The sequence below is a fragment of the Alexandromys fortis genome, unplaced genomic scaffold (assembly GCF_014885135.2).
Source record: "Alexandromys fortis isolate MF-2015 unplaced genomic scaffold, M_Fortis_MF-2015_v1.1 scaffold_55, whole genome shotgun sequence".
Taxonomy (NCBI): Eukaryota; Metazoa; Chordata; class Mammalia; order Rodentia; family Cricetidae; genus Alexandromys; species Alexandromys fortis.
In genome coordinates, this window is record NW_026067936.1 from 83320 (window position 1) to 99665 (window position 16346).

The following is a 16346-nucleotide window of genomic DNA, read 5'->3' on the forward strand; positions in this document are numbered from 1 at the left end:
AAGTGGTAGCATTTTAATAATTAATTCCTAACAAGCACAGATTCTCAAGACCGTTATATGTCTGAAACACAGTCCTGCTGTCTGCCCCCGGGTGTGCAGTGTGCTTGGTTTGGTTTCATTTCCCTGAGATATTTGTTCAGGACAGAATCCGGGTGACTTGTTTGAGCCTGGAGGAGCAGAGGATGCATTGCTGGTGGAGGCTTTCCCAGTACCAACACTGCTGTTCCTTTGTTTCCCAGTGCTGGGGCTGACGCTTCCCATGTGGGCCATAGCTCTCATTTCCTTTGGCGTCGCTCTGCTCTTTGCCTTCTTCGTGTGGCTCTTCGTGTGTCCCTGGATGAAGAGGAAGATAGCAGGTAAGCAGCTTCCATTCTTCCAGACGACAAAACTGCTCTTCATTCCTGAGGCTATCTCTGTAAAGAAACCGTGTCCTTAAGAATAAAGGAATTATAGCTGGTTGGTGTTGGCGCACACCTTTAATCCCAGCACTTGGGAGCAGAGCGAGTTTCTGTGAATTCAAGGACAGCCTGGTCTTCAAAAGCTAGTTCCAGGACGTCCAGAGCTACAGAGAAACCCTGTCTAGAGAAAACAAAAATCAAAACAACAACAACAGGGCTGAAGAGATGGCTCAGAGGTTAAGAGCATTGTCTGCTCTTCCAAAGGTCCTGAGTTCAATTCCCAGCAACCACATGGTGGCTCATAACCATCTATAATGAGGTCTGGTGCCCTCTTCTGGCCTGCAGGCATACACACAGACAGAATATTGTATACATAATAAATAAATAAATATTTAAAAAACAACAACAACAAAAATGGAATAAAGGAATTAGAGATGAGAGTAGTTCCTAGAATGGCCCAGGGGTGCAGACTCAGGCCTCTGGCCCTCCACTTCTGTTTCTGCCTCATATAGTTCCGTGATAATTTGTGGGCCACGTGAGCATCGTTATTTGTTTCCGAGCATAACTGTAAGTGAACACACAGGTTCTGCCAGCTCGGGAGGAAACATTTCTCTCTGGGGAAGTGCGGACAGTTACCACAAAGGACGGCGCATGTGACAAGAGTGGCTGAAAGTGACAAGTCCAAGTGAAACGGCTTGGACTCTTAGAGATTCGTGGTGGACTGACTGCAGAACGGGCCTTGTAATTGTATTTCAGTGTGGGTGCATCCCAGTTTGAAAATCTGTGTTTAATAGAGCACTAAGGTAAAGACAAAGACTTTTTAAGGTAAAGACAAAGACTTTTGAACTGAAAGATGCAATGTGGCCAAAATATTGGTTCTTTGCAAGTTGATTTGTATATATAGCACGAATTTAATTAAAATACCAGCATAATGTCTTATCGATCTAGACTTAAGCTCTTCATAAATCTATACAGAAAGCTAAAGAAACTGAAATAGACACAACGGTTTTGAAATCGGAAGAGCGAGTCTTCCTGCCTTTAAGGCTTACTGTAATACTACAAGGCAGCGTGTGCCGTGAAGAACAGATGTGTTGGTTAACAGAGCAGACAGATTCCAGGAGACCATACAGATGTGGCTAATATACTTCAAGACTGGCGGTTCAGTGGAGAAAACATAGTCCTTTTTGTTTGTTTGTTTTTCTTTCAAGACAGGGTTTCTCTGTGTTGCCCTAGCTGTCCTAGAACTCTCTCAGCAGACCAGGCTGGCCTGGAACTCACACAGAGATTCACCTGCCTCTGCTTCCCAAGTGCTGGGATTAAAGGTGTGAGCACTATCACCTGGCAAAAATATTGTCCCTTTTAACAGAAGTCGCCGAAATAATTGAATGTCCACATACCAGAGCAGAAGCCAAGCCTTACGATAAATGTTATGCCTTACTTTTAAGTTAACTCGAGATGTACCACAAATCTAAATGTAAAAGTAATAAAGAGTTTTTGGGAAGTAAGAATTTTGTGATCTTGGTTAAGCAAAGAACTTTGTTCGTGACACCAAGCACAGTCCACAGAAGAAATTTACAAAGTGTACAAGATGCAGATTGAAAACTCTGGCTCTCTGAAAACACCATTTAGGGAAACTTTGTGTCATGGAAATAAATATATTAAGAAATTTTTTAAAATCAACTAAAACATGAGCAATATATTTTTATTTTGATTCTTTTTAATCATGTCCGTCCTGGTGTGGGAGTTTGCACATATGGGTGCAGGTGCCCACAAAGACCAAGGTGTCGGATACCCCTGAAGCTCAAGTTAGAGGCTGTTTGTGAGCCCCCCAAAGGAGGTGTTGGGAACCAAACTTTGGTCCACTGGAAGAACAGTGCTGACTCTTAACCTCCGAGCTCCCTCTCCAGGTGGAGCAAACTGTTGGAACACCTGATAGAGATGTAAGTGGCAAATGAACCCATGCCTTGTTCACTCTCACTAACAGGGAATACAACATCAAACGAGCATGAGATACCACTTCACACTATTCGAATGACTTTGTAACACATGGCCGTGCTAACTGGGAAGGATTAAAAAAACCACCACCACCAGCAACAACAACAAGACAGCTATAACCTTCAGGCACTGGCATTGGTAATTCAAAGTGGCACAAGAGACAGCTGGACAGTTCTTAGGTTACATGTGCACAGGCCTTCGGCATTCTTTGAATCAGTCCTGGGTATTTCCCCAGAGAAATCAAAACTGAAATTCACACAAAACTCTGCCCATGGGTGTTTACAGCAGCTCTGTCGATGTCACCCAGAATGGAAGCCCTCCCCCGACAGGTTATCACGGGATAAAGAAAGTGTAGCTCCACACTCCAGTGCTCAGCAGTAACGAGGAACTGGATGCCACTCCCGTGGCAGCGTGACTGAGTGGCAAAGGCAGCGTGCTGAGTAGGAGAAGCCTTCTCAGTACTTACTCATCTTGTGATTTCGTCTTGGAGGCTTTCTGAAAAATGCAGAACTGGAGGGTGGCAGATAAGACAGGTGGTCGTCTCAGGTAGAGTAAATAAGGACCTGGGGACTTCTTACATCCCCGTTGTAGTGGTGCCTCTTGGGAAACTCAGAATCACACATACCCGCAAAGGCAGCTTACTGCGTGTGAGTTTTAAGACTAAGAATTTTCATGGGGCTGGAGAGATGGCTCCTCAGCAGTTAAGTGTATGCACTGCTCGTCCAGAGGACCCCAGTTCAATCGTAATGAGTCCCAGCGTCCACACCGAGGAGCTCACAAGTGTCTCTAACTCCAGTTCCAGGGGAATCCGATGCCTCTGACCTCTGCAGACACTGCACTTACATGCATGTGTATGCACACACTCTAAAAATAATCAAGGGGCCAGAGAGACAGCTCAGAGGTTAAGAGGACTTGCTGCGGTTGCAGAAGATGGGTTTGGTGCCCAGGACGCACACGGCAGCTCACAACTGTAAACAGTTCTAGAGGGTCTGACCTGTTTCTTATTGAGTAAATGGAATCTCCTTGTTCCTTTTGAGAAAAAAAAAAAAAGGTTTACTTGCGTCATAGAATCTGATATGATCAAAGAAATCTGAGACCAATAATTTATTGACCAGGAAAAAAACCCAAATGTATTCCACTTGTTCAAGACAAGAACGATAAACGTTTCTATAACTCTAAGGCTAGTCCGTCTAGAAGGGTTATGGAATTATAGAATTGTCAGCCCTGGAAGAGGCCTAGGCGATCAGATTTAAGGTTTTGGATATATTAGATATATTAGTAACTCAGCATAAGTATGTATCATTTAATAGCTGTCTTCAAGAGCATGGATTGAATTGGCAGTGGTGGTACACACCTTTAATCCCAACCCTCAGGAGGCAGAGACAGGCAAATCTCTGGTTTGAGGCCAGACTAATCTACAGAGTGAGTTTCAGTACAGCCAGGGCTACACAGAGAACCCTGTCTCGAAAAAAAAAAAAAAACACAACAAATAAATAATTTTAAAATTAAAAAAATCATTGACTTTTTATTATTTCCTCATCTAGCTCTAATGTTTTGTTTCCAAGGTCAGTACTGAAGTGTAAAAAGATATCTTCACATTTTAGTATTTAATCATTTTATTTTTACTGTATTTTAATATTTATTTTTAAAAGAAAAAGAATGCATTTCCAGAATCTGTACTTCCTTCCTTATCTTCTCTAGGCAAATTAGAAAAGACGAGCGCTTTATCGCGAACTTCCAATGAAAGTCTCAGTAAAGCCCAGGAGGTGGAGTCCCCCTTTAAGGAACTCCCTGGTGCCAAAGCCAGCGATGACAGTGCTGTCCCCCTCACCAGCCCGGCTGGGGAGGCTGTGGGACCTTCTGAGGGCACATCAACAGGAAACCACCCCCGGACAGCCTATGGTAAGGCTAACTTGGGGCTCTTGGGTACAACACGGGAAGGAGATAATCTGCCAGGCCGAGCTTGGGTACAAAAGTGTACCCAGAATTTATGTTTTGATGGACAGGAATCCAACCCAGAGCCTTGTGCATGCTAAGCATGTGGTTTTCCACTGAGTGCCCTACCGTCCACCTTAAATAAGCATCTCCTACATTATTTCCAGGACGGGCACTTTCCATGACTCACGGCTCTGCAAAGTCACCCATCTCCAACGGCACGTTCGGCTTTGAAGGCCACATGAGGAATGACGGTCATGTTTATCACACTGTACACAAAGACTCGGGGCTCTACAAAGACTTGCTGCACAAAATCCACGTAGACAGAGGCCCCGAGGAGAAGCCCGCTCAGGAAAACAACTACAGGCTGCTTCGGCGGAACAACAGCTACACCTGCTACACCGCGGCCATCTGTGGCATGCCGGTGCATACCACCTTCAGAGCCCCAGATGCCTCCTCCGCCCCCGAGGACAGCGAGAAGCTGGTGGGCGACACGGTGTCCTATTCCAAGAAGCGGCTTCGCTACGACAGCTACTCCAGCTACTGCAATGCGGTCGCCGAGGCCGAGATCGAGGCTGAGGAGGGGGGCGTAGAAATGAGGCTGGCCTCTGAGCTGGCGGATCCCGACCAGCCTCACGAGGACCCCACGGAGGAAGAGAAGGAGGAGAAGGACACGGCAGAGGTCCACCTGCTCTTCCACTTCCTGCAAGTCCTCACTGCCTGCTTTGGGTCCTTTGCTCATGGTGGCAACGATGTGAGGTGAGTATCTTTATTCATTCAGCAAATACGCAGTAAGGGTCAGCTACGTGCTGGGAGGCAGAAGTCCCTGCCACCGGCAAAGGGGAGCACAGACAGTAAGCAAGCATATAAGTCACAGAGTAGAAAGGGGGTCGCAGTGGTCAGGCAGCTAGCTGCATGGGGAGGCTCACAGAGCAGGGGCTAAACGAGGTGCGAGAACGGGCCACGTGACCATTGCAGAAAGCGTGAGCGGCAGATGCAGAGGGTGAAGTGGAGCATGCCGGGACTGCTCTTCAAAGAGCAGGAGACCTTGGACAGGGGTAAGTAGAGAATCGAGTCACGGTCCTGTAGAAACGTAAAGGAATTGTGTTCTGCTAGGCAACGGAACGGCAGCTGGGGTCCTGACTGCTGGGCAGGCTGAGTCAGTGTTTGCTTGATCCCAGGAATTCAGGAACTAGACTAGACAACGCAGCCAGACCCTGTCTTAAAAATAAATTGTTCAGGGGCTGGGAAGATGGCTCAGCAGTTACGAGCAATTGTCGCTCTTGCAGAGGGCCAGAGTTCAATTCCCACCACCCACGTGATGGCTCACGACCATCCGTAATTCCAGTTGCAGGGGATCCAGCGCCCTCTTCTGGCCTCCATGGGCACCAAGCATGCACAGGGTGCACAGACATACTTATCAAAAAGAGTAAACAGAGTAAATAAAGTCTATACATGTTTAAGGAAACAAGCTTTGGAAGAAGGAAGTTTCACTGTAAGAAACGAGAGAGCCACCAGAAGGGCTGACAGGCGTTTAACTGGACCCTTCTGGCTTATTCCATGGCTGTGCTGAGGGGATAGGAGATCAGTTGGGATGTCGCTCAGTGATCCAAGAAGAAAGAGCAAGGCTTGGAGCAGAGAGATGGTACAGTAGCCAGAGTCAGGATATAGTATTCTGAATGTGGGACCAATGGAATTGATAGGCAATTGCGACCCGTGGTTCCTTCCTAGTGCTGCGACCCTTTAATCCAGTTCCTTGTGTTGTGGTGACCCCCAACCATAAAGTTATTTTTATTGCTACATTGTTACTCTAATTTTGCTACTGTACCTGATATGCGGATGGTCTTAGGCAATTCCTGTGAAAGACCTACCAGTTGAGAACTGCTAAATTAGACACAGGTGTGAGAGAAGGAGGCCTCGCCCAGCAATTTCAGCTCTCACAAACCTGAGAGTGAAGTCCAACCCAGAAAGGGCTGGTTTGGGGCTAGTTAGCATTCAGATTAGACATAAACCTGAAAATACCTGTAACACCCAAATGACAGCCACGTGACGATCAAGTTAGCAGCCAGCTGGGTATGGCTGCGTTCAGGAATGATCAGGCTGGGTATGGATGAGCACCCATGCCCGGAAGGCAGAGGTGCTGGCTAGAAATCCTGGGAGGGAGGGAAGGAGAGGAAAGAAGCAGCGAGGACACCTGAGCCCTGCAGCTTCACGGAGAGAGATGGAGACAGCAGGAAGTCGTGTCAAGCCAGGCCGTGAGAGCTTTGCACGGGCCAGCTCTGCATGGTTATTTAGCGGGAGCTGGGCATCTGTGCCTCTCAAGTCTTGTCTCTGTTCATTATTTAAAAGTTTGACTTCAGGCCGGGCCATGGTGGCACACGCCTCTAATCCCAGCACCGGGGAGGCAGAGGCAGGTGGATCTCTGTGAGTTCAAGGCCAGCCTGGTTCAGGACAGCTGAGGTTACACAAAGAAACCCTATCTCAATAATAATAATAAAATAATAACTGGCTGTTGCCTTTAAGTGCCTTTTCATATAATTCACATATAATTATACTTATACTGCTTAACTCTACCTAAAATGGTTAAGATGGCAAATTTTCTAGTATGCTTTTTATATCAGTAAGTCATTTTATCACCTTAGATTCTATGAGTAAGCTACAAATACAATAAGACTTAGCTAATTTTCAAAACCAAGAAGTCACTATATAGTGTGTGTATAGTGTCGTGCCTATGTACAATTAACCCCCCGCCTTTTTTTTTAACCAGCAATGCAATTGGTCCCCTCGTGGCTTTGTGGCTGATCTATGAACAAGGTGGAGTTATGCAAGAAGCTGCTACGCCAGTCTGGCTGCTGTTTTATGGAGGAGTCGGGATTTGCACAGGTCTCTGGGTTTGGGGGAGAAGAGTGATCCAGACCATGGGAAAGGACCTCACTCCCATCACACCTTCCAGGTGAGGCACGGAGGTCTGCAGAGACAGGGCTTCCAGGTGGGGCTCGCTGCAGAAGCTGAGTCAACATGTCAGGGCTTTCTTGCCTTAGTTAGCATTTCTATTGCTGTGAAGAGACACCATGGCCACAGCAACTCTTATAAAGGAAAACATTTAATTGGGGTGGCGGCTGACAGTTTCAGGAGTTTAATCCATTATCATCAAGGTGGGGAGCATGGCGGCATGCAGGCAGACATGGTACTGGCTACATCTTGATCAGAAGACAACAGGAAGTGGACTGTGACCCTAGGAGAAGCTTGAGCATAGGAGACCTCAAAGCCCACCTCCACAAGGAGCACCTACTCTAACAAAGCCACAGCTTTGTGCCATTCCCTACGAGCTTATGGGGGCCAATTACATTCAGACTACCACATTTCTCGTGCTATTGTTCCGTAGCGATTGTCACAGGGAGACAGATCAGAGGGGTCCTCACTACCTCAGCCTCCACCAGTCAGCCCCTTTGTCACCATTGCCCCTGCTGCCATCTACACAGGCAACAGGATGGAGGTGGGAAGACACCGAGACAGAAGCAGGGAAACTCAGAGGCTGCGACAGTTCCTTATCTAGCCTGTTGTTCTAACGCAGTGTGAGGGCCGGAGGACACGGGCAAAACCCCGGTGCAGACTGGAGCCCGAGGCCTTCCTCCAGAACTCCCCAGCCATGCCCAGTCTCCTACTCTAGGGCCCATCTGGTACCCTTTCTGTTACCAGTATAAAACCCCCGAGGTAAGCAGTGTCTAAGGAGAAAGGGTTCACTGTGGCTCACACCTGCACAGCTCTTGGTCCGTTTCCGTTTGTCCTCGTTCTTCAGGAGCATAGAGCAGTGCACACCGTGGTGGGGGCCCGTGCCACAGGAAAAAACCAAAAACTCCACCTCATAGCCAGGAAGCAAACACAAACATCAGAAAGGCCGGAGTCCTACACCCCTCAGGGATATGCCCCAGTGACCCAGACACCCCCTTATATCACCTCCCAATAGCATCACCCTAGGGACCAAGCCTTTGACATAATAGGCCTTTGGGGCACATAAACTCCAAAACGTGGCACCTGCCTCTCCCCCAAATTTTCAAGCCCAGAGATCTCCTGACATCCTCCAGGATTTGGGGGTGTGTACCTCTGCTGTCACACTTAGTCACTCTGCTGTGCAGCCTGTGGTTAAATAACAGGTCTCAGCTTACGGAGTACAGCTAAAGTTCAGAACTATCTGCAGTCGGGAAACTTTTTTCTCTGTGTTTCTTCTTAAAACATATTAGGGGTTTCTGTTTGCTTTTGTTTCTAATTTTCAGTTCCCCATCCTTAAGATTCATTTTAACGAAAGATTGTTTTAGAAGACCGAATTGAAGAAAAATCGGTCATCTGAAGATTGCTTTTTTGTAATAAGTTCACACTTTCAAGATGAGAACCTAGTTTTTTTTTTTCCCGTGCCCCTTTAGGAACAAGCAATTTATCGTCCTCCTGCACAGCAGGAATTTCTGACCCAGTTCCACACTTCAGGTTGGAAAACATGTTAGGAAAACAAGGTCATTGGATGTCAGCTGCATAGCCCAGTGCCCCGCTGAGAGCAACAGTGTCTTGTTCTCCTAATGGTCATCTGGCTCAGGCAGCAGTCCATAACCAGCTTACAGAATGTTCTGGCAAGCCTTCTGCAGCCACGGGGTGTCGGCAAGGCCACACAAAGAGCTCCTGTGACGTTGTCTTCCTGTTGCCCCCACAGTGGCTTCACTATTGAGCTGGCCTCTGCCTTCACCGTGGTGATTGCCTCCAACATTGGGCTTCCTGTCAGCACCACACACTGCAAGGTAGGTCCATGCCAGCCAGAGACTGCCATTCGAAGGGGTGGCATGTCAGTCCAGCGGCTCCAAGCGGATCTGAAAAAGGTTGCTAGACTCTGCACAGTTGCTGTGGGACTGCCAGGACATTGTTGACCAGCGAGGAGGAGGAGGAGGAAGCAGGGGTGGTTGTTTCCCTAAAATGCCCGCGCCCCTCCTAACCCTTCCTGATCCCCAGTAGGGCACCTGTTGAGGCTTTGCTTTCTCAGCACCAGTGGGAGAGCTTCCGTTTGCCCTGGGCCCCTTACCGTTCCCCCCTAGATTGCCTTCTGCGGTCACGTGTGCACCACGCATGTCAGCAGGTTCACCTGGGATGTACCATGCAGTTCCTGCCGCTGCGCAGAATTGATGTTAGCAGTGGGACAGAAACAGAAGTAAACGAAGATTATTTCAGAGCAGTTCTAAGATGTGGCTACTTCTGTGTTGCCTCAGTCGATGCCAAGCGAGGGGCAGGAGGTAGTGCCTGGGCCTCTGGTGTTTGTCCTGTCACTCACCGCTGACAGCTGAGAAAATTCGGGCTCTCAGGATTGACCCACTTTGCGAAGGCCCTACAGCTTGGAGACACAGTAGGACCAGGGATCAGATCTTCACCTAGTGCTCTGTTCCTCCTAATTGTGGTCAATTAGTAAACATCACCATGACAACCAGTTTGACTCCAGTGTACCAGACAGATGCCCAGTGGGCAGTGTTGGAAGTGCAGTGTGAATGCTGACTCCTTTGCTCAGGAGAACGCTAGCAACTCCCCAGTCTTACAGATAGGGCTGAGAAGCCTTTCCCACCCAGGGGCTGGCATGGCACCCTGCATCCCTAGTACAAGGGAGGAAGGCAAAGAAAGCTTGGCACACCCACCACTTGGCATCTGGGTTGCTCCATTTTGGTTGTTTTTGAAATGATGAAAAGAGCCAGGAGGTGGTGATGTGCCCCTTTAATCCTAGCACTCAGGAGGGAGAGGCAGGTGAATCTCTGTAAGTGTGAATTGGAGACCAGCCTGGTCTACAGAGTGAGTTTCAGGACAGGCTCCCAAGCTATACAGAGAAACCCTATCTCTAAAAAAAAAAAAAAAAACAAAAACAAAATAAATAAATAAACAAACATACACACATNTGAGTTCGAGACTAGCCTGGTCTACAGAATGAGTTTCAGGACAGGCTCCCAAGCTATACAGAGAAACCCTATCTCTAAAAAAAAAAAAAAAACAAAAACAAAATAAATAAATAAACAAACATACACACATGAATAGATAAATTGATAAAAGGGTATTGGGAAGCAACTTAATGACAGAGTATGTACCTAGCACAACAGAGGCCTTGTGTTTGGCAAAAAAAGAAAATAAAAGTTATCAAAGAAGTATGGGTTCAATGAAATACTTCAGACAACACAAAGATGTGTAGACTATGAAAAGTGACCATCTCCCCGTTCATCACCCCATGTAGCTCTCTGTGCTGTTCGGGATAGAGAAAGCACTCTAAATTATATGCTCTCCTGAGGAGGAAAAGCACTTAGCTCTTTCTATTGCATTCATTCATTCATTTAGTGCACGCATGCGTGTGTGCATATGTGCACATGAGTGTGCACGTGTGTGTACGTACACGCACAACGTTCAGTGAAGATCACAGGACTACTGCCAGGATTCTGTTCTCGCCTTCCATCACGTCGGCCCCAGGGATCGAGCTCACTTTGCCAGCCTTAGTGGCAAGCACCTTTACCCACTGAGCCGTCCCAGCTGCCCACTTTTTACCGTTTCGTAGGCATAAATAGTCACAGCTGCCTGACTTTTCTAGGTGTTGTAATGTTATGCCCAGATCCGCAGAGTCCTCCAAAAACCAACAAGGAGACCGAGTCCCGTATGTAAAAGCAAAGAGCCTTCATTCTACACAAGTTTGCAAATTCGGTCTCTGTGTGTCCAATGTATTGGAATAATCGGAGAGCCCGAGCTCAGTTAGAGTTGGGTTTTATAGTAACAAAGGTGGGGGTGAGGGATTTCTAAGGTTCAGGACCCCAGATTGGCTGACATTTGTCTAGGGGTGTCCTGGTGATGAGTCCCTATGTGCCATGGTGTGTGCACACCCACACACATGTAATATAAGTAAATAAAGAAATGGAATTTTAAGAATTTTAAGGAATGTCTATGGAGGACCCAAGCATACGCTGCAGGTTCGGGAAGATGGGGTGAACTGTGATGGAGAAGGGTTATATTCCTCCACTGCGGCCCATTGGGACTTTACAGAGCATAAATTAGGAAAATAGAAAATGATCTCCCTAGAGAACTAGTGTGAAGGGCTCGGGGGACATGACGCTCATCACGACAGACACCCGAGAGGTCAGTGTTTGTGAAGCCTCTCCTGGTGTCTCGCCTTTGACTGTGATGCTTCTGCCTCGACAGGTGGGCTCCGTGGTGGCCGTGGGCTGGATACGCTCGAGGAAGGCTGTGGACTGGCACCTCTTCCGGAACATCTTTGTGGCCTGGTTCGTGACTGTCCCCGTGGCCGGATTATTCAGTGCTGCTATCATGGCTATCTTCATGTACGGGATCCTCCTGTCATAGGCGTGGTCTGTAAACGGCTCTAGGGATAGTCTAACACCTCTCCCCCTCCCCCCCACACCTGCACACCCCTCCCACACACCCTGCAGATGGCGTCATCATGACACACACTGCTTACCCAGGCCACAGACGTTCATCCTCCAGAGTCAGCCTAACTCCTGTACATAGTAGTATGTATCAGACTGGTATTGTGACGACACAATGTGGTGCAGTTACTTATATTAAATATACATCGTGTACCTAGGATATCTAGCGTTGATTTCAAACAAACTCAGAATGAAAGTGGAAGAGTATTGCCTCAAGTGCAATATTCTGTTAACTGTATATAATGATCTCAGCGGTGGCAAGTGTTAAAAACGTTTAAAAGTGTAGGCTATAAAAACCCTTTTTTAAAAATACTGTAATATAAGTGAGATGCAGTATACTTAATACAAACTTGGGCAAGTTCTCAGGCCCTTGTGTGATTGCATCATGCTGGGACAGGTGTTCACAAGTGCTTCCTCTGAAGAATGTGTTCAGAAGCTGTGTATGAGTTACTGTGTAATGTATCACTAGCGCTTTTGTAAATACTTCAACTGTGATTTTAATGGTCTGCTTCCCTTACACTTTACTGATTGGAGAATTTTGGAAAGTACCAAAGAAACAGGGGATAAATCGCCAGTATTATATCTTCATGTTGTTTGTTTCCTTCCCTCTGGCCACTGAAGGGATCCTGGTCCATCAGCAGGCAAGCTCCTAACCAGGGCAGCGTGTGTGGTTGGAAGCACCAGCCGCCCACCAGCAGAAGCCACACCGCTGCCATACCAGGCCCTGGTGAGCTTGTTCAGTGGCCTTTCACTGTCACCAGCGTGGACAACACACAGCAATGGGGGTGTACAATTAGACACTACATACATATCAAGTCCAGTCCCAGTGTCCCTCCCTGTTCCGCCCTGCAGCCTGAAATGCGGAGTTCTTGTCGCAAACAGTAAGGCCAGCGAGGCTTTTGATGTGCCTGGATGCTGTAAATCTCAGGGCTGAGCGGGGAGTATTAGGAGGGACACTGGGCTTGGGGATCCATGAGGCCTTTTTATGTAGAGCATCTGAGGTCGTCCTGTAGAGCCACTGTTGTCTTCTGACAGTGAGAGACAGTATGACTAAAATGTTAAGAGCCTGAAACCATGGAAATGCTGCTAATATTTTTATATTGACATACATTTTCACGGTACTTCATTGTAATTTTTTCATTAATCAACCATATTAAATTTATAATAAAAAAGTGCCCCTCAAAAATTTACTTCTGAGTCTTTTTTTTTTCTTTCAGAGTTTCCACAAAAATCAAAACTACAGTCTGGCCACTTATGGTTTTCAAATACTTGTTGAACTTTACATCTTCCTATTCTGTGTTTGTACGGAACCAATACACAAAACTCGAAAGGGAAAGAACAGCCCACACCCGTCTGCAGGCATCCCCACTGTGAACATGTTCACCCACCCCACCACGATGTAACAGTGGTAGACGAGAGCTCGCCTGCTTGGCTCCTCATTTCTGCAGGCTCCCACTGGGAACCCAGTCTCCCCTCAAGCTGGGAAGCTCAGGGTGAAACCTCTCAGGCCCGCACTGTGGCAGCTGGGTGGGGACCAGCTGAGCGCCACCCTCCTGGTGTGACAGTCTTCACCAACACATCTGAAATTCTCCCCCTGTCAGATGGCACCTTGTGTCCCGCCTTTGATGGTCTCAGGAGACTCGGTGTCCTATCACATTTATCGGTGAGAAAACAACAGCAACGTGTAAGCACACACTGAGCAGGCCGGACAGCCTGCGGTCCCTGCCCTGGAAGGGCCACCTGGATGTCAAGAAACCCTAGCAGGCAAACGGCAGGGCTGAATCCCAGGAGAGGAAGCGGGTGGGGTGTCATGGCTCCCCAGCAAGGTGAAAGAAGCTTCTCCCAGGAACTCTCCCCAAGTCTGTTATCTGACAGAGACTTTATATGCCAGGGGAGGAGAAAGACCCACTCCAACTGACTCCAACCTTACAGCCATTGTCCAAGAGAGGCTCCTGCGTGTGATGGACAGTCAGGCCACACATGGGTTATTACTGCTCTCTGCTCCTGGAGAGGGTGTTGCCAGGTCCCCGAGGGAAGGAATGCTGAGTCTTCCAGAAAAGGGAACTCCTAAGTCCCTGACAAACTTCCCATGCAGAGGAAAGCTGCCTGGGGGACAAGAAAGCCATGCTCCTAAGAAGGACTTCATCCCTCACACTTCTGTCTTCCCTTTTCCCTTTCTGAGAGCCTGAACTTGGAAGTATCTAAACACATTGGTATTAATTTTCAACAGGTAACTTTCAAGTAAGTCCTCCCCTCCTCTTGGTCTTAAGTGACAGAGTTCTCAAGCAACAGCAGCCACAGTAAAATCCATCCCGTAGATAGGATGGGGTGACATGCACTTTTGATTCCTACTCAGGAGGCAGAGGCAGGGAGATCTCTGCAAGTGTCAGGCCAGCACACCCTACAGAGGGATCACGACTGTCCTTCCTTAGGATTTAAGTATCGTGTGAAATATGCATGCTGGTGCTTTGTTGGGGCCTCTTAAGGGAAAACTACTTCTAGGTCAAAAGAATAGAACTGAGTTCCCCCTCTGATCTGCCCCCAAATATCACCTGCTGTTGTCTCCACCTACGAGTTAAACAAGCTGCACCTGCCAATCACCTGGCCAAGGGACGACCTCCTCCCAGGAAAGCTGACTTTCCTAAAGACTTCCTAAGGAGATGGGAGGAACAACTGTCACCTTCGCGCGCGCGCACACACACACACACACACACACAAATAATTAAACCTTTAAAAAGTAAAGTCTATTTTGTTTTTAAGACCTTCATAACAAAGATAAAAATTTAGCTGGATCCAGGCAAAGTGGCCACTAGCCTAGAGTACAACAGAGAACTCTAGGACAGACAGCCCTGCAGAGACCCTGTTTTTTTTTTGTTTTTTGTTTTTTTTTTTTAAATGTGGCTGTGGTGGTGGCACACACCTTTAACCCCAGTGCTCAGGAGGCAGTGGCAGACCAGCCACGTCTACACAGAGGCTCCAGGCCAGCCAAAGGGACATAGGAAGACATAGAAAGGAAAGCACTGCAGGGTGACCTGGGAATAAAACTACAGGTTTAAGAACTTGGAAATGAAGTGCGAGCAAAGGGTGGCTGGCCCTGCAAACCTCTAGAAGGGAGCACGTGAGAGTAAATGAGGCTAAGAAACGTGTTTCAGACAGAACGAAGGTGACCCAGAGCTCTTGCTGGGGACTGAAACCTAGTTGAAACAGCAAAAAGAATTTTGCCTACGATAGGATGGAGAACTCGTCTTTCCCAACTTGCCATGTTTTAACCAAACCCTGAGCTCAGAAATTTTGAACTTCTAGGAGTAGCTGAAGGGGTGAGGAGATCCGAGAAAATGAGCCGAATGCCCCCAAAGGACTAGGAAAGCGGTGTGTACCTTATGCTGGTACCACAGCGGCACCTAGCGGGGTCAAGTGTACTTGCAATTACAACATCTTTTACCACCCTTGGGCTGCATCAGGGAAATCACTTAAGAAAATGTTGATTCTGTCATAGTTCAGAGTTGCAAGCAATGCCAGAAATTATCTTGTGTCTTTGATGATCACAGAGGACTGTGTGTGCTTTTAGAAAAGCTCCTTCCTGAGAAACCAAACCAAATAACAGTTTTAGTTACCTGTAAGCTAACATCCGAGACTATCAAGTGCCACCGAAGGCAGAAAGACAAAGCTCTTGAGAGACCCAGAGGCTTTATGAAGAAAATGCAAGGTGATTTTCGTCCAGGCAGGAGCTCTGGGGAAAAGCTGACCGGTGGGTGGGTGGGTGAGGTCAAAGTTTGCAAGGGTAGAGATGTGACCCAAACGCCGAGCACTACATGGATAGGGAAGATTCAAGTAGGTTTGGGAAATGGTAGCCATCAGTGCCTGCTCAATATCAACGGAGAGAATTCTGCCAGGCACTTTGGTCTGGAGAATTCAAGTGGAGTTCTTAGGTAAACTAAGATTAACATGGAGCCTCACAATCCATCTGTAACTCCAGTTCCAGGGGATTGGCCTCCATGGGCACCAGGCATGCATGTAGTGCAGACACGTACAGGTAAAACCCCCATACACATGAAATACTTAAAAAACGATCACACCAATGAGAAAGCTTGCATGTGACCTTCGTGCATCCCCAATGACCCCTCGAGGTACACTCCTAAGTGCAAGTACCGAACCAAAGAGTCACTGCAGATAAATACACAAGGGGGCTTTCTGCTCCCAGGCGCCAGACTCGGGCTGTGCTGAAATCTAGCATAAGTCATCTTGAGAGCGAGGCACAAAGGAAAGCCTGCTAACCCTGGCCATGTCCTGAATGAATCACTAAACACAAAGTCACACTGCTGTGCTGTGAAGGCAAGGAGAGACTGTGAGAACCTGACCTCTACCCAGGGTGCCTCTCCTGGCTCTTCTTTCCGACTTGAGGACTCCAAGGTGCTAGTATATGAACCCATGTGGCACAGAATCACCAAAGAAAGAATCCGAATCTGGATTACCTTATCAATACCTAGAATATGGCTTCTTGGCTCTGCACTATCAATAATTTAAGAGAAACAACATAAAGGAAAAATGCAAAAATGCAGAGACTGCCTTCTCT

The 16346-nt window shown here is 47.5% G+C and overlaps 1 protein-coding gene across 5 annotated transcripts in view; it reads left to right on the forward strand.

Moving 5' to 3' along the window:
- Slc20a2 (solute carrier family 20 member 2) overlaps window positions 1-12963 on the forward strand; it is an 89439-nt gene extending 76476 nt beyond the window's left edge. For 4 of the 5 annotated variants that reach the window (XM_050146672.1, XM_050146674.1, XM_050146673.1 and 1 more), the window contains 6 exons: window positions 240-356; window positions 4095-4295; window positions 4496-5087; window positions 7096-7281; window positions 9031-9115; window positions 11529-12963. In XM_050146672.1, coding sequence (XP_050002629.1) covers window positions 240-356; window positions 4095-4295; window positions 4496-5087; window positions 7096-7281; window positions 9031-9115; window positions 11529-11690 — 1343 coding nt within the window. In that variant the 3' untranslated portion in view covers window positions 11691-12963. The remainder of the gene's footprint in view (window positions 1-239; window positions 357-4094; window positions 4296-4495; window positions 5088-7095; window positions 7282-9030; window positions 9116-11528) is intronic. The other variant, XM_050146675.1, reaches the window with a different exon arrangement.
- The last annotated feature ends 3383 nt before the right edge of the window (window positions 12964-16346 follow it).